The sequence below is a fragment of the Gymnoscopelus braueri genome (genome assembly GCF_963280865.1).
Source record: "Gymnoscopelus braueri genome assembly, chromosome: 6".
Lineage (NCBI taxonomy): Eukaryota > Metazoa > Chordata > Actinopteri > Myctophiformes > Myctophidae > Gymnoscopelus > Gymnoscopelus braueri.
This window is the reverse complement of record NC_137607.1, coordinates 11,361,922-11,380,874: the sequence shown is the minus strand read 5'-3', so window position 1 is coordinate 11,380,874 and position 18,953 is coordinate 11,361,922. Positions and strand designations below refer to the sequence as shown.

The 18,953-nt window shown below is 42.4% G+C and overlaps 2 protein-coding genes across 5 annotated transcripts in view; one reads left to right on the top strand and one right to left on the bottom strand.

Moving 5' to 3' along the window:
• LOC308086529 (uncharacterized protein) overlaps positions 1-18,953 on the bottom strand; it is a 280,681-nt gene that overhangs the window by 21,894 nt on the left and 239,834 nt on the right. The window lies entirely within an intron of this gene.
• Positions 2,703-12,725, top strand: LOC308086465 (uncharacterized protein). Of its 4 annotated transcripts, XM_080429992.1 has the most exons (10): positions 2,703-2,904; positions 4,261-4,294; positions 4,650-5,053; positions 5,391-5,517; positions 6,059-6,106; positions 6,252-6,348; positions 6,479-6,607; positions 6,912-7,007; positions 7,213-7,409; positions 11,970-12,725. In XM_080429992.1, the coding sequence occupies exons 6-10, from the start codon at positions 6,270-6,272 to the stop codon at positions 11,997-11,999; spliced, it is 531 nt and encodes a 176-aa protein (XP_080286118.1). In that variant the 5' UTR covers positions 2,703-2,904; positions 4,261-4,294; positions 4,650-5,053; positions 5,391-5,517; positions 6,059-6,106; positions 6,252-6,269; the 3' UTR covers positions 12,000-12,725. The 4 variants fall into 4 exon arrangements, with proteins under 4 accessions (XP_080286118.1, XP_080286120.1, XP_080286121.1 ...); XM_080429994.1 differs by lacking the exon at positions 4,261-4,294; XM_080429995.1 differs by having other exon boundaries at positions 4,261-5,053.

Genomic DNA, 18,953 nt, shown 5'->3' with positions numbered 1-18,953 from the left:
ATTGAATTCTTTCACCTTGGATTAAGACTCACATTACCATAACCTCTACACAACCAAACCTTCCCTTCTCATCACCGACCCTTGGTGAGTTGAAAAAATAAAGTTTGGTCATTTTAAACTGTCAATACACACGACGTCATGTGAGCTAATGTTGCTAACGAACTAATGCTAACCCTATACTGTGTGTGTGTGTGTGTGTGTGTGTGTGTGTGTGTGTGTGTGTGTGTGTGTGTGTGTGTGTGTGTGTGTGTGTGTGTGTGTGTGTGTGTGTGTGTGTGTGTGTGTGTGTGTGTGTTATATTGATAAAAGAGAGATAGATCTCAGATGGATAGATTATTATTATTCCAATCCCATTGTTTTAAGCACACTGCGGATATGGTCCCAATTCAGAACCTTCTTTGGCCTCCGTGAAATATCCCTTTATAGCCCTATAAATAACAACCACCTATTTGCCCCGGCAAGGACAGACCCAGGCTACTCTATGTGGCATAGGCTGGGTCTCTCCAAACTAAAGGATTTATACATTGATGGAATTTTTGCTAACTTCGGGGAATTGGCAACTAAATACGAACTCCCAAATTCTCACCTCCCAGATAGCAAAATATGGTTATTCAACGTTGAATTATAGTCGTTAGGGTTGATTTTTGGTTACGATTGAAGACTGATGGTTTTTCAACATTGAATCACTGTTGTATTGCAGTGCAAAATTCAATGATTGAAATGCCAACATTGAATCAGCGTTGAATCTATGGTGCAAATTCAATGATTGAAATGCCAACATTGAATCAGCATTGAATCTATGCTGTTTGCCTTTTTCTTTTCTTTTTTCTTGATGGGGGGAGGGGGGGAGGCACACCCCTCCTCACACCCCCCCTCCCCCCATTTAATGATTGAAATGACAACATTGATTCAACGTTTTATCCATGCAGTTTGCCGTTTTCTTTTCTTTTTTTCTTGTTGGGGGGAGGGGGGGCAACCCCCTCCTCCCCCTCCCCCCCTCCTCCCATTTAATTATTGAAATACCAACATTGATTCAATGTTGAATCTATGACATTTGCCTTATTCTTTTTTTGACGGGTGAGGGAGGGGGGATGCCTTCGCCTCCCCTCCCCTCCTCCCCCTACCTTCGCTAACCCTAACCTTAGCTGCCCTTGGGTTAGGGTTAGCCTTCTGGAGCCCATGGAGTGAATCCGAAATCAGATTCTCGATCAGTGCGTGTCCGATTCGCCCAATATAAGTTTCCTTCCACACAGACCTACGGTTTACAACCTAGGCTCTTAATTGCCTAGTGCAGCGATTCTCAAACTATGGGTCGCAACCCAAAGTGGAAGGAAAAAAAGACGATGTCCTTCACTCGGATTTTACACCAGGCAGTCGTTTGTGTATTTGTCCTGTCTCGCGCATCAACTGAGGCCGATAGGCTGTGCTTCAATACACATCATGCATGTATAATTTGGGGGGGCTGCGTCCACGACCAACGTGAAACCTCTCTCTCTCTCTCTCTCTCACACACCCCGACACCACACACACACACCCCGACACGACACTGACACTGCACACAATGCACACAGCGTAGCAACAACACAGGAGGACACAGATGATTTAGCTGAGCTCTTCAAAACGATTTACTTAGTCCGTAAGCGAGAGGGTACAAAATACAAGAACCGCGGATCCATGTGGTTTCATCTGTAGCCCTCGCACGGAGTTTAACTTAGACTGCGTCGTAACGTTACCGTCAGACAACAATTACAGACAACCAGAGACCACCAGTAGCCTACTACCAACAGCTGCACCGCTATGTCGGATAAAGAAATGATGTGGTTCTAGCGAGATATTTTGGGGGCGGTTTGCTGGGGTCGCCAAAAGATTTCCCTTATTATATGGGGTCGTGGTATGAAAAAGTTTGAGAACCCCTGGCCTAGTGTTACCGCTTCACTTCAACGTGCTTTAACTTGATAATGTATTACGGGCCCATCTTTTGATATGTTGTAGAGCTTGTCCATGCGAACACGTGGATATGTGTCTAATTTCTTTGACACTTTTATGGCGAAGATCTCCACTTTCACTATGGTCCTAAGAATCTAAAACCCTAAGACCATTTTGAGTGGTCTTAGGGTTGAATGGTCTTGTAGTGTCTTACATGGACGTGTTTCCCAGAGGAAAGCATAAGAATGCGATTCAACTTCCCTAGGCTCTAGGCCTACTAGGCCTAGGGAACCAGCTTAAAGTTGGGGTGCCTGCGACCTTATACAGGGATTTTAATTCAGACCTCAATAGCTTCGACTACATACCTGGACAAGGAAAGTGGTGCTGTGAGGATATTATTTTTTGATTTTCGAAGCGCCTTTAACACCATACAGCTCCCCCCCCCCAAAAATGTTAAATGTTTTTACATGATGTGAACATCATCATTAATATCAGTTATTATTATCATTATTAATTTTATCCTTCAACTTCAGCCGATCTACAAGCTCACAACTTGCAGATCGGCTGTTTGCCTCTTTCTTATATTATTTGAGAATTTGGCCAATGTTTGACAATTTTTTTTTTGTATAGTTTGTTGATTACTCTTGATGCAGCAATGGTCTTTTTATTTGCTATATTTTTACTTTTTCATTTATTAAAAAGGTTACTTAAATTGTCCCTTCACTGTCATCTGGGGACCCCCCCCCCCCCCAGAAAAAAAAATCATGTGGGGACCCCTGGCTGGTCCCGATCCACAGGTTGAGTACCACTGACCCAAAATTGCGTCAACATTACAAAGGGGTTAGGCGGAGGCGGAGCTTATCCGTTTTGAACACACACTCAGACGGACCGGGGAGCTGCAGGAAGTCGAACTAACGGCTCAGGAGGAGCGAACCTTACAGACATGGATGTTTCCATGCTTCTAATCTACTATAACAGGTAAATTGAATTAGTTTATGGAATTAAAATGTTGTCCAACTTGTTAGTTCATGACCGTGGCGTGTATTTGCCCGAGTATAGCCCTGAAACATGACTGTCATATATGATATGATAGTCATGACGAAACTTCAACCTGGTGTTTGCACTTTCAACTTTACGGTCCTTACATCTAAATAAACGTTCATATTTCAAATATAAAGTGCTTAACCCATGGCCACGGATGTTACAATTATATATGGTATCTCAGAAGTACCCGTATTTTCCGTATTGTTTAATAAAAAGCATTTTCATCCGATCGATGGCCATTTCCTCATAGAGTTATAACGTATGTAGAGTGCAATACACTTCCCAACCGATAGGGTCACAGTTAGCATATGGCGAAAAACCTAAGAAAATGGCCACCGATCGGATTAAAATGCTTTTTATTGAACAATACGGAAGATACGTGTACATCTGAGGGTCCGTACATACTTGTAACATTCGTGGCCATGAGGTCAGCACTTTATATTTGGAATCTGAACGTTTATGTGGATGTACGGGCTATAAATGGAGAAAGTGCAAACACTAGTTTGCAGTTTATCCATGACGCTCGTGATCCATGGCTAGGCCTGACTCGCAAATTTTGAAACTAGTCGTTGGTAGAAACATATTTAAACACGATTAAAATATAATTGTATCCAAGTGATGTTTATAATTAGTAAATCAATAAGTCTGATTAAGTACTTTAGCCCTATTTTATACTTTTGTCGTACAACAGCGTTGCTTAAAAAAATCGCCAATCTACAAGCTCACAACCTGTTGATTTTACTATTTTTATTAAGAAGAAAACCCCGACTGGATCTGTGGATCCGGATCTTCAAATAGTAAAATCAGCAGGAAGTTGACATTTTTATTCAAAAAATAAACAGTACTGGGTTTGGTGATGTTCTATATTGTCTGAATTAGCTTTGATTGTGTTTGTTTATGTGCTAAAATAGTGACTTTGAGAGCTGTTTCAGCGTACAATGTAAGTCAATGAGGAGCATATTTTGAATGATCAATTTCTAATCAATGGAGCAATTATTTTTGATTTCTTGTCCTCCTTTGGAGTTACATCATGGCAAGGTAAATACACAACACAAACCTCTACCAAAGTGGTCTTGCCCTTTTAAGCACTATCGCTTTAAACATGGAAGCCATGCCAGAACCACGCAATTTAAAAAACATAATTTACCATTATAAATCCTAACCAAACAGTAAAGAAATACCACATCACACTGGGCAGAAAAAAGTGTTACACTGGCATTCACCTCATTAGAGCTATTTGGATGCAGTAACCTATGTTAAACCTATGTTAAATCTGTGCTCCTTCTCCAGGTGTTTTTGGGTCTTCCTCTGCTCCGTTTGCCTGGTGCGTTCCATGTTAATGTTTAATTATTGCTGTTTTGTTTCTCCTGAATGTGTGACTAATCCTGCTCCACTTTCTCCTTATCAGCTGTACCTCCACTGTTAAGTTTCTAAGATACAAAGTCATCCCTCCATAGACTGCCCTATTCATGATAATTAAAACTTGTATCTGATTGCATTTAATGGCATTCTCCCACTATGCTTTCAAAAACTAAATGATAAAACAAATGTCATTTATCTATAGACACAGGTATCTGTACACCTTCACTTGTCTTTATGAGGGGATCTACTAATATTTCCTATAACTAATTAATTAAAGTCTAACACATCAATCTTCTTCTTCTTGCGTATGTCATCAGATCCTCAGCTCCGTTGCAGCAAGCCAGTCCAGCGTCTCGTCATCCAGGTTCATCAGGCCTAGGTCGCCATGTGGTGGGCGGTGTTTCGGGCAGCTGGTCATGATGTGTTCCACAGTCTTTAGGGGGTCTCCAGGTTCACAGTGGGCACTGTCCGAGAGGCCCCACTGTTGCATTGCTTCACCGAAGCGTCCCACGCTTGTCCTCAGGCGGTTGAGGGTTGTCCACTGCTTACGGGGCAGGTGCTGGCCAGGGACATCTGTGGGATCCTCGATGTAGTTGTGAAGCCTAGATGGTTCTGCTGCTTTCCACTGTTCCCTCCACCTTGCCTTGCTAGTCTGCAGTCTAACACATCAATGTTAGACTGTTTCTCTTCAAACAACATCAACACTTCACTGATACTCTTGGTAAATAAGTTTGCTATACTATTTGAAAATGGTGCCAACATGACAACTGTTTAGTTCAGGACATGGCTATGTTTAACAACGTGATACACTATCTGGTCATAATAGATCTTGGGATAACAACTCTACTTTCAAGCAGACAGAATGTTTACAGCTGTCTAGATGTACTTAAATCATTAATTGATCTGTTAATTATTTATGCGTGTACAGTATTTACAGTCTGTTCTTTCTATTGAATATAGTCATTCCAGAATTTTACTTCCCCTTAGTGGGTGTGTATTGTGTTTTCTACCATATAAAAAGGCGACATTTGACATGTAATTGTGGTTGTGGTTGTTAGGACACCGATGACCTTCCAGACATGTCCCACCTCTCCATTGGGATCCTGACCGTGGTTCCTGAAGACAGCCCGGCTTCTCCTCACTCACTGCACTTGGACTCTTCACTATCATGCATCGTCTTGGAAGGTACAACAGTGATGACCTTCAAAGTCTCCCACATGCCATCTGCCTACTGTTTGGACTGATTTACGCACTGAATTTGGAGTACCCCAAATCAATGAAGAACACCTTTGATTTTATTCAAAGAGTTCTTCTCTCACTTGGACATAAATCCCTAAAACCCAAAATACAATCTCTCAAAAACTGATGGAGTTAGTGATTGTTAAGATTAGAATAACCACTGGATTAATGCAGGCACTTTGATTGTTTAGCTTTGAATAACCATCAATTTAATGCAGACACTTTAATTTTGATTGTTACGGTTATAATAACCATTGATTTATTGCACTCATTTTGATTTTTGTATTGCTAAGGTTATAATTGAATATAAATTGAATTTATTTGTGACTTGTATTACATTCCACATTACTTTTGATTGGTCTATCTAAAATCCACAATGCATTGCATAAAGGCATAGCTATTTTTTAAAGATCTTTGACAGACTACAAACTAAGGTTACTTTTCTATGTCTCTGCAACCTTGTGATACCTTCTACCCCGATTTACAGCCATACCCTCCAGCCTCTTCTACACAGGCCTGCCGACCTGTTGATGAGGTATGTTTTCTTTAGATTTAACCCATGTAGACCTACAAGCTCTTAGCACAGCACTCGGTGCTGCGCTATGAGCTTGTATAGTAGCCTATAGTTTTGATGATTTTTGACCAAGTACAATTAAGGGCCTTTTGTCTTTTCTGCACAGCCGTATGCAGCTACATATATGGACTTGGATCAGTGGAACCAAGAAACACCCAGTGTACTGCAACCTCCATCTCCGTCCAGTGATGCTCCAGTAGAAGGTGTGGTTCCTCAGCTAAGTGTCAGCAGACTTGGCACTGTTGTCCTTCAAATTCAGGATTCATAGATGAGTTTTGCTTTTTTTTTAAAAACTTTTCTTTACAGTTTTTGACGTGCTTTCAATCTTTCTAGGTCAACCAAATCCATCTGACCAGAGCATACCAGAGGGTCAAGGGTGGCAGCCTTGCGACTCTTGTCGGTCTGAGGTGGAGAAGCTCCAGCTCCAGTTGAGGAGGATAACCACTGTGCTCTCCAGTATCAGTACGTTTTATTGCCTGTAATGTTGCAGTTTTCAGTTGTCTGCTAATTTCTTTGTCTCACTTGAAACTTTACTTTATCCTGTACCTCTTTTGTGAGTTCTCTGACATGACTGGAAAACATTGGTATCCCAAAATAAAACTGTTTTCTGTTTACTGAAGAGCTGGGGAGATCGACCCCTGCTACTGAACAAATACTCATCAATGACTGCTATCAGAATATACTGTAGAGCTTTGTAGAACAGTACTCAATCTTATTGTTTTACAAATACACTCAGTAGACTCAGATTTTTTTGTCTTTGTTCTAGGCTCTGAGAAACTAGACGCACTGAAGGGCTTTATCACCCTGGTCGGTGACCTAGAGTCTGGAGTGTCCAGTCTCGGGCAGCAGGAGCTATATCCAGGTATGGATGTATACGTTTGCCATACATTTCACACTGAACCTGACGTTCTTGGTAGCGAGTGATCCGTGTTGTGAGCTGCAACTAGATAGTGAAGTTTTCAGAAGGTCACAGTTGTCTGTTTTCATGGTGCACTGAGCGCAGAAAGGGGTCAATGTAGCTGATGTCTTAAAATGCAGTTTGTTAATTGCTCGCTCTCTATTCACAGGCTGTGGACAGATGATTTCATCTGTGCAGCTGGCAGCCATACACCAGCGTGCCAGGAAGGACTGCAAGAGGCTATTCCACGCCTTGTTCGAGGTGTTCTTCACCCATGAGGAGTGCCGCAATGCCGTCGTATACGGAAAGCATGGTGTCATCCCAGAGGGGAAGAACAAACTGGATGAGGCGAAGAGGCACTGTTCAGTAAGTATTTGTCACACCACTAATTCCTCAGAGTAGTGTTATAGATGGCCAGTCAGTGGAGTTGGTAACCACTTATAGACAGACATGCAAAAGTGTCACTTTTCAGCTACAGTCACCTTTTTGAACTCAAATAGGGCAATTGTGTGACACCTGACCCGAAAGAAAACAACATGTTGTCACCTTTTTCACCTCGGGCTGTTTGCATGCCTGTGTATACCACCTGTATACCACCCATAGACCACCTATAGACCACCTGTATACCACCTGTATACCACCTATAGTCCACCTGTATACCACCTATAGACCACCCGTATACCACCCATAGACCACCTAGAGACCACCTATAGTCCACCCGTATACCACCTAGAGACCACCTGTATACCACCCGTATACCACCTGTATACCACCTATAGACCACCCGTATACCACCCATAGACCACCTAGAGACCACCTATAGTCCACCCGTATACCACCTAGAGACCACCTAGAGACCACCTAGAGACCACCTAGAGACCACCTGTATACCACCTGTATACCACCCATAGACTCACCTCTTCAGACTCCACCTCAGCCCGTAGCACTTGCCCTCCTAGCCTTGATGACCTTGCAGGATTATGCAAAGGACAGATACCAGGTCATTGTTGACCTGGCATCCTATAAATGCTGAGTCCACCTAGAGTCCACCTCTAGACCACCTGTATACCACCTAGAGACCACCCATAGACCACCTAGAGACCACCTGTATACCACCCATAGACCACCCGTATACCACCTAGAGACCACCTAGAGACCACCTAGAGACCACCTGTATACCACCTGTAGACCACCTGTAGACCACCTGTATACCACCTGTATACCACCCATAGACCACCTATAGACCACCTGTATACCACCCGTATACCACCCGTAGACCACCTATAGACCACCTGTATACCACCCGTATACCACCCGTATACCACCCGTAGACCACCTGTAGACCACCTGTATACCACCTGTATACCACCCATAGACCACCTAGAGACCACCTAGAGACCACCTAGAGACCACCTATAGACCACCTGTATACCACCCGTATACCACCCGTAGACCACCCGTAGACCACCTAGAGACCACCTAGAGTCCACCTAGAGACCACCTAGAGTCCACCTATAGACCACCTGTATACCACCCGTATACCACCTGTATACCACCCATAGACCACCCGTATACCACCCATAGACCACCTAGAGACCACCTGTATACCACCTATAGACCACCTGTATACCACCTGTATACCACCTGTATACCACCTAGAGACCACCTGTATACCACCTGTATACCACCTATAGACCACCTGTATACCACCTATAGACCACCCGTATACCACCTATAGTCCACCTGTATACCACCTATAGACCACCCGTATACCACCCATAGACCACCTCGAGACCACCTATAGTCCACCCGTATACCACCTAGAGACCACCTATAGTCCACCCGTATACCACCTATAGACCACCCGTATACCACCCATAGACCACCTAGAGACCACCTATAGTCCACCCGTATACCACCTAGAGACCACCTATAGTCCACCCGTATACCACCTAGAGACCACCTGTATACCACCTAGAGACCACCTATAGTCCACCTGTATACCACCCATAGACCACCTATAGACCACCTGTATACCACCTATAGACCACCTGTATACCACCCATAGACCACCCATAGACCACCTAGAGACCACCTAGAGACCACCTAGAGACCACCTATAGACCACCTGTATACCACCCGTATACCACCCGTATACCACCTAGAGACCACCTGTAGACCACCTAGAGTCCACCTAGAGTCCACCTAGAGACCACCTAGAGTCCACCTGTATACCACCCGTATACCACCTGTATACCACCTAGAGACCACCCATAGACCACCTAGAGACCACCTGTATACCACCCATAGACCACCCGTATACCACCCGTATACCACCTGTAGACCACCTAGAGACCACCTAGAGTCCACCTAGAGACCACCTAGAGTCCACCTATAGACCACCTGTATACCACCCGTATACCACCTGTATACCACCTAGAGAACACCCATAGACCACCTAGAGACCACCTGTATACCACCTATAGACCACCTGTATACCACCTGTATACCACCTGTATACCACCTATAGACCACCTGTATACCACCTGTATACCACCTATAGACCACCTGTATACCACCTATAGACCACCTGTATACCACCTATAGACCACCTGTATACCACCTATAGACCACCTGTATACCACCTATATACCACCTGTATACCAACTATAGACCACCTGTATACCACCTATAGACCACCTATATACCACCTGTATACCACCTATAGACCACCTATAGACCACCTGTATACCAACTATAGACCACCCGTATACCGCCTATAGTCCACCTGTATACCACCTATAGACCACCTGTATACCACCTATAGACCACCTGTATACCAACTATAGACCACCCGTATACCGCCTATAGTCCACCTGTATACCACCTATAGACCACCCGTATACCACCCATAGACCACCTCGAGACCACCTAGAGACCACCTATAGTCCACCCGTATACCACCTAGAGACCACCTATAGTCCACCCGTATACCACCTAGAGACCACCTGTATACCAACTATAGACCACCTGTATACCACCTATAGACCACCTATATACCACCTGTATACCACCTATAGACCACCTGTATACCACCTATAGACCACCTGTATACCAACTATAGACCACCCGTATACCGCCTATAGTCCACCTGTATACCACCTATAGACCACCCGTATACCACCTATATACCACCTGTATACCAACTATAGACCACCCGTATACCGCCTATAGTCCACCTGTATACCACCTATAGACCACCTGTATACCACCTATAGACCACCTGTATACCAACTATAGACCACCCGTATACCGCCTATAGTCCACCTGTATACCACCTATAGACCACCCGTATACCACCCATAGACCACCTCGAGACCACCTAGAGACCACCTATAGTCCACCCGTATACCACCTAGAGACCACCTATAGTCCACCCGTATACCACCTAGAGACCACCTGTATACCACCTAGAGTCCACCTAGAGACCACCTAGAGTCCACCTGTATACCACCCATAGACCACCTAGAGACCACCCATAGACCACCCGTAGACCACCCGTATACCACCTAGAGACCACCCATAGACCACCCATAGACCACCCATATACCACCCATATACCACCCATAGACCACCTAGAGACCACCCATAGACCACCCATAGACCACCCGTATACCACCCGTATACCACCCATAGACCACCCGTATACCACCCATAGACCACCCAGAGACCACCTAGAGACCACCTAGAGACCACCTAGAGACCACCTAGAGACCACCTGTATACCACCTGTATACCACCTGTATACCACCCATACACCACCCATAGACCACCCATAGACCACCCATAGACCACCTATAGTCCACCTGTAGACCACCTGTAGACCACCTGTATACCACCTGTATACCACCTATAGACCACCCGTATACCACCTAGAGACCACCTAGAGACCACCTAGAGACCACCTGTAGACCACCTATAGACCACCTGTATACCACCTAGAGACCACCTAGAGACCACCTATAGTCCACCTGTATGCCACCCGTATACCACCCATAGACCACCTATAGACCACCTGTATACCACCTAGAGACCACCTATAGACCACCTGTATACCACCTGTATACCACCCGTATACCACCCATAGACCACCTATAGTCCACCTGTATACAGACATGCAAAAGTGTCACTTTTCAGCTACAGTCACCTTTTTGAACTCAAATAGGGCAATTGTGTGACACCTGACCCGAAAGAAAACAACATGTTGTCACCTTTTTCACCTCGGGCTGTTTGCATGCCTGTATAGATATATATCTTGGGGTATCTTGTGACAATGTATACACATGTCTGTCTTACTGTGTTGTGTTTTTAGGGCTTTTATTTCGGGGGACGGGCGTGCTATAACAATTAAACTTAAAAATATGATACATTCGGAATAAATAGCCTCCAAGTAAAATTTGCAGAGAGCAAGGAGGCTGCCAAGGGCCCCTCCCCTCCCCTCATAACCAGTTGATCAGCTGTAAACTCTGTCTACACAGACTGTGGCAGGCACAGGGCTCCAGAGTGCGACCTGCCTATTGTGCTGTATGTGCGAGTTAAATCTGATTTCGAACCACCTCTGGAGGTGGTTTCAAATCAGATTTCAACTCAGATTTCAACTCGGATGTGTGCATTTAGACTGATTTAACCAGAATCTCCTGTTGACTAGTTGAGCACAATTTCCTAAATTAATATTTAAAAAAAGTTTAGGTTGGAGTCAGGTGCTGGTGAAAGTGTATGCAATGCTTTAGATGCTCATTTCAAATTCCAGTCCAGTCTTTTAGCCAACCCGCACTGGCTGCTGCAGATTAAGTGTCTTTGTGTTTTATATGTATACAAAATTGAGTGTTTAAATCCCATGTGCTTTCTTGTTATCTTATCTTTCAGCTGCTGCTCAACGATCGGACCGAAAATTAACCCAGTTGAACTATGAAAAGACGGTCAAGTCTTGGCTGCAGTTTGCGCCTGGCCGTCAGGGAGGCATCCCGAGGAATGCTCTGGAGCAGCAGGGACCGGATCTGGATGCAGGTGGCACCTCTGCAGGTTCCCTCCCTCCCTGAAGGGATTAACCCATTACAACCGGGACAGCGTTTTGCGTTTGAACTTCAACCATTTTTTCTTTTCTTTAACCCATCTAGACCGGGACAGCGTTTTGCGTTTGAACTTGGACCTTTTTTTCTTTTCTTTTTATAAAAAACAACTAAAAAAAAATCGTGAAAATGAATATTTTGTCCCCGATTCTGTCTTCTAAATACTTCTTCCAAATCTGTGGTTCTCAAATTTTTCCATGTCAAGGACCCCCAAAATCACATGTATTTGGACGCAGACCCCCACCTAGAAAAATATCTTTCCAGGGACCCCCAGAAACAGATTTCAGTTACAAAAGTTTCCTTTGAAAAATATATATTCAAAGATTTGAACAAATGTTTACGATTTTTCAAAAATAGCAGATCTATCATTTAGAAGACATTCACAGAATCGGGTCAAAATATCCAAATGCTTGCAGACATTTTCACGATTTCTTTCATAAATAGCAGATCTACAATCTTGTATATGTTCTATATTTCATCTGTTAAAGCATAAAAACAATGGTTAAAGCAGTTCAACGCAGGTCTAAATGCCTTGGTTCAATAAATGTGAAGATTCAAATCATATTGTCTGTCTTTATTTTTATATTTTCACATTTTGGGAAATGTAAGGTAATTTTGAACAAGATGTAGCCTTACAGTATATCAGCATACATAATTTAAAATGTACATGCAGATTACCATTAGGTTGTTGGATGATCAGGATCAATATTGATTCCTAATATGATTCAGTATAATCCAATTAATAAATTAAATCAGTGTTCGATTCCTGATGTTGATTCAACATAAAATCAACTAAAATGTGCATGCAGATTACCATTTAGATGATGGTTGAATCAATGTTGATTCCTAATGTTGATTCAACATTAAATCAACTAAAATGTGCATGCAGATTACCATTTAGATGATGGTTGAATCAATATTGAGTCATAACGTTGATTCAACATAAAATCAACTAAAATCAGCATGCAGAATACCATTTAGATGATGGTTGAATCAACGTTGATATAGTGTTAGTTAGTGGTTGAAACCCAACGTTGAATCAAATAATAATGGCGTTGTGATTTCAGTACAGTTTCAACGTTGAGATTGAACGTTGAGTCAACCGTTATGGCCGACTATTTTTCAACGTTGATTCACCCATATTTTGCTATCTGGGCTGTTTAGATATTTTCAAATTCGCAACTTTGTCAGAACATATAATCCCTCATTCCCTAATATTCCGGCCAGATCAGGGGTGGAGTCTATCTTGGATGCTCCCAGGCAAGTAAAGGGCCTCATGTCTTCTATTTATAACATTATATCCTCTTTAAGGGTCACCTCTCTGGATGGAATTAAAGCAGGGTGGGAGGGGGAACTTGGGGAATCCATCACAGACGATATGATACAGACAGCTTGATACAACTCAAAGTCTTACACCGCTCTCATTATAACAAAGCCAAACTGTCTAGAATATACCCTACTGTGGATGACAGCTGTGATAGATGCCATACATCCCCGGCAAATTTAACCCATATGTTTTGGTCTTGTCCTCGACTGGAGAGTTATTGGGTTACCATATTTAGACACTTATCACAAATGTTTAATATTAGCTTACAGCCTAGCTCTGTAACTGCTATCTTTGGGGTCCTGCCCAAAGATCTGACTTCTAATAAATTAACACAGAATGGTATCGCCTTTCTTACACTGCTGGCACGGAGGAAAATCCTCCTAGAGTGGAAATCTCCATGTGCCCCGAAACCAGATCTATGGCTGAAAGATGTAATGTTATTCCTGAAACTAGAGAAAATTAAATTTGACTTAAGAGGATCACCAGGTGGATTTATGTCCGCCTGGGGTACCATAATAACCTATCTTACTAATCTGACAAGACTCCCTGATGCCACATAGGGTTGCCTGTGACAAAACCCCCCCACTGTTCTGGAGACCCCCCCCCACCTGTCCCTCACGCCGTCACTCTGTCTTCCTACCTTCGTCTATTTTGTTCTCTGTTGGGGAGTAGGGGAGAGGGAGAGAAAAAGGGGAAAGGAGCATTCTTAGGTTATGTTCCTTTTTTTTTATTTATTTTTTTTTTTCTTTCCCCTCTAGAGCTTGTTGTGGACTTTGCTGATTTTTTTCTTTCTTTTTTCCACGTGGTGAAATGAATGGTGACTAAAGACCCATGAGGGAGGGAGGGAGGGAGGGTGGGTATGGGGAAAATTGAATGTTGTGTCGAACTGAACCAGCCTTGTACTCTGAACCAGCTGAGTGTTAAACGTTATGTGTATTGTAATGTCTGTTCCTGTACGTAAGAAAAAAAAGAAAAAGGCATGAGTCTTATTGTACCTGTAACCACATTTACTACATCCTGAAACTAATGCTGAATAAAAATCATAAACAAAAAAAAAAAAGATACGGATGATCTCAACCGCATCATCTTTTCATTGCAGTACCCGCGCAGTGCTGACGTTCCCTGACCCTTGATTCCCTGCCATCACATCCAGCCGTTGCTTTTTTATTTTATTGTTCTGTTTTAGCCAAGTCAGGTTTTTTGTAGTTTAGCATATTCTTTTTTTGTTTAGTCAGATGCTACTAGCCAGTGGGTTCTCAAAAGTGGGGTCCTTGGGACCCTCAGGGTTCCTTGAGGGGGTTCCAAAATTAACTGGTCTGTAACTCTGAGAGTGTATGAATAAATGCACATTTTATTTTTAACAAACCTGAAGTTTGTTTTTGTTTTGATGATGACGGCTTCACACATCGTTCTGCTCAACAATAAAACTGGATGTGTTTTGTAAAAAAAAATTAAAAAAAAAAGATTATTATTATTACTCTCATTCCAAATCCGTTCTTTTTGCACTGAGCAACGTGGGAATGTAATGTCAATAGGCCATGTGCTATGGGTACTGCATGTACTGTGGCGTAGTTCTTCTAAATCTATGATTATTTCAGGTTTCCATCACAAATGGAACAAACAAGTGGGCGTGCGTCACCCTTCCCTTTGGCTATATTCCCCCGCAAGATGAAGGACGAGCAGAAGCTGGTGGGAGCACCGACTACGGAGCTAAAGTGAGGGAACTTCCCGCCAGCACAAGCTCCAGGTCGACTTCAACCCCCAGAAGGCTAGCCCCAACCCTAGCTGGGTTAGGGCAGACTATAGGCAAGGAGACCAGGAGCATGGTGGAGCTGCGGGTGCTTTGGAGTGTCGGGTTCGATCCACAACCAACAAGACTGAAGCAAGGGCGTAGCCAGAACGCTGGCAGCAGCTGGGCCTGGGCATTTGCGGGTGGGCACTCAAGTACGCGCGCGCCATGGCACGGTTTGTGCGGATTTGGGAGTTTTTTTGATACTTTGTTTCGGTTTTAGGTTTAGGGTTGTTAAGGTTATTTAATTATTTTGTGGGAGCCAGCCCCCCAAACTCCTGAAATGCATAGAAATCTATGAAATCTAAATAAAAAAATCCATGAAATTTAAATTAATTATATTGAATTATTATATATTAATTATATTATTTATGTATTTATTAACTGTTAATCCATTATGAAGAATTCCGTTTTCCAGATGAGCATCCATATACGTGGCCCAGGTATATTTGTCATATAATGATGCACTGACTGACAGTATGGAAAGGGGGAAATCGCATCCAGATGACTTAGAAATCTACAGCATGACTGTAATTCTAATATAATTACAGGTTCGTCCTAATGTATGTGAGGTGTGTGTTCCCTGGAGAGATGAGATTTGGAAAAATCACAAAGGGGGTCAGGTGTATTGGAATAACTTTTCCCCCTACCTCTGGCCCAAGATTACTTAATTACTTGGTCAGAAGTGGAACTTTCCTCACTGTGTGGGTGCACTGGATGGCAAACATGTTGTCATTCGGTCACCCATGCATTCAGGGCCCGCTTCTACAACTACAAAGGCCAGTATTCCATTGTCCTTCTGGCTGTGATAGATGCCAACTGTATATTCTTTGTGGTGGATATGGGAGGTTATGGGTGTAGCAATGACAGCGGCACCCTCTGGGCGTCAAGAGTTCGGTCAAGCTCTGAGGGAGGCAACACTCTACCTCCCCGATGATGAACCGCTCCCAAACGGCGAGCACCTGGGGCCTGTCCCATATGTTTTAGTGGCAGATGAAGGCGGGACATGACACGGCCAGTCCCTGGAAGATACCTCCACACCCAGCGGATCTACAACTACCGCCTGTCCTGTCCTTTTTTCGGTCATTGAGTTTGGATTTTGTGTGTGCTGACTTTGAATGTGTACATTTGTGATTTTTTTTCTTTTTGTAAGTCCACACAAGTGTTTTGATTTGTTGTAGAAAAAAAAAGACCGAAAAGAAACCATTCATTCAATCATTAAAATATTCAATCAATCAAACCTGTACGGCATGGACGCCTACGATTGCAGTGACAATTTGCCATGCGTCGTCGCGGGGACATGCAGTCAAGGAAGACGGCAGCTTGAAAGTCACCAAAGGGCGAAAGAAATATGTGGCCTGCAAAGCCTGTCCTGTTTTATTTGCACTATTTCAGTTAAATTTTGCACAGGAAAAAAAAGACATGTAGTGCCTGTATGTGATGGTTTGGGAAAAGAATAACATTTATATATATTTGCACTATTTATTTGTATCTGAACCCCTCACAAGGCAAGGCTTACTGAAAGAAAGAAACGCCTATTGGCTGCACTTGCTTTGTGTTGTAAAGAGTTGTATGAAATTAGATTTTATTACAATGTGACCATTTTCTGGTAACATGTGCAATCCATGTTCACATTTCCTACCTTCGAAACAAATTATTGAGGATGTTTGTGCTTTTTTCAAGTAAAAACACTGAAGTTTTCAAATCCGATTTTGTGTATTTTGTCTGTTTCTGGGCCAATTGCACTGATACAGTAGGTCAAGTGAAATACATTTTTGTTGGGTCATCGGGGTGAGGTTGTGCTGAAAAAAGGGATACCAAACATTGGTGGGTAAACACTTTTTAAATGTGTTTTATGAAGTGAAAATCAAAAGCATGCGAAAAGCCAACATAGACCACCTAATGTCTGCTCATTACTTTATTTTACTTTGATTTCATGTTCATATGGACAACCTATCTTGCCATTTCAACCTACAATATATTTAGCTGGGCATGAACTTTATTTTCCAAAATCCAAATTATTTTTTTCTATATACACGTTTCTGGTTCCAAAATTATTTTGTAATATGTAGTGCAACAGGGATGACAAAACTCATACCATGGCATTCACGACTACTTAATGTTAATAATTGTCGACTTCTAATTTAAAGTAGTCGACTAGTTGTGGAGATCTTTACTTTACTTCCATTATCACTTAACGAGTGTCATCAAAAACATCTCAGATACAACCATTAAAAGGTGTGTGCGCAGTGCAATTTCAGGAGTTATGTCTGCTTTTTGAGTGCCCCAGTTTGAAGGCTCAACATAATTTGACAGCCATGATTTGTTTGTCAACAATGACCATGGATGTTTTAAGAGAACAATTGTTTCAGGGCCCATAGCTGATTATCTGCTGTAGATACGCTGTCTTGATTCATCTTTTTTTTATTTTTTATAATGTTTTGTTAAGTACTTCACTATTTTGATCACTGCCACAGTGTCAGCTAGAGGTTGCACTAGTCAACTAGTTGGTCAATGGTCAGACACTTGACTCCAACTGGTAAAACAGAAGGCACACAACCTAACACTATCACACACTGACATGGGAATGACAGAGCAAAGGGGAGTTTAAGTAGACACAGCACTAACAGGACACAGGTGAATCAACTGACAATCAACACAGGGATAGGCTGGGGCAATCAGGTCACAGGTGACTAGGTTTAAGTAATCAGGGTGGAAAGACAACACAAGTAACAGCAAACAACAGGTGGACAGGAAGCACAAGAACTGTACTACAAATTAAGATACTGAAGAAACACCTGGGGAATTAAAACACTAACAGAACACAGAACATACTAAACACAGAGTTACAGAACTAACCAATGGTGTAAAGTAACTAAGTACATTTACTCAAGTACTGTACTTAAGTACAATTCTTGAGGTATTTTTACTTTACTGGAGTATTTTAAATGTTCAGTACTTTTACTTCTACTCCATTACATCTTAGAGGCAACTATTGTACTTTTACTCCACTATAATCATTTGAAAACTAGTTACTAGTTACTTTGTATATATAAATTATTATATTATAAAACATGCAAAAAACACTTCAGCCCTATTTTATACCTAGGCGAAAAATTGCCGATCTACAAGCCGATCTACAAGCTCACAACGCGTTGCGATGTAAGTACTTATACTTAATTAACATTTTGAACACAGACCTTTCACTTATAACAGAGTATTTTTATATTGTGGTATTCTACTTTTACTTAAGTAAACTATGTGAGTACTTCTTCCACCACTGCAAGTAAGCGTTACAGGCCTTGACAAGTCCTTTAGGATCCTTTAGGATTTTAACGATTCCCTCTTAACTAGTCCGATTCCGTAACAGTTCCCTTTAATGATTCCTATATTAAAAAATCTATATAATTTGGACCTTTTTGATGAACACAAATTAAATACATACAGTATTGCATACATATTTTGTGGTGAGGTCCAGGACCTTCTGGGTTACTTGAGGGTGTTCCAAATGGACCCTTACAGGTCTGTAACACTCTCAGAGTTATGGTGGTCCTTGAAATTAAAAGGTTTGAATATTGTAATTTGTTTGCAGACATTAACTCATTCAGTGCCAAGTAAATAAATAAATAATTGCCAATAGTGCCAGCGATGTTTTACTTTTCTTA

Excerpts from the sequence above, each read along its gene's own strand:
- LOC308086465 (XM_080429994.1), top strand. The coding sequence starts at position 6,270 with ATGGACTTGGATCAGTGGAACCAAGAAACACCCAGTGTACTGCAACCT. Across the intron at positions 6,608-6,911 it reads CACTGTGCTCTCCAGTATCA|GCTCTGAGAAACTAGACGCA; the intron begins GTACGTTTTATT and ends TCTTTGTTCTAG. Across the intron at positions 7,410-11,969 it reads AGGCGAAGAGGCACTGTTCA|CTGCTGCTCAACGATCGGAC; the intron begins GTAAGTATTTGT and ends CTTATCTTTCAG.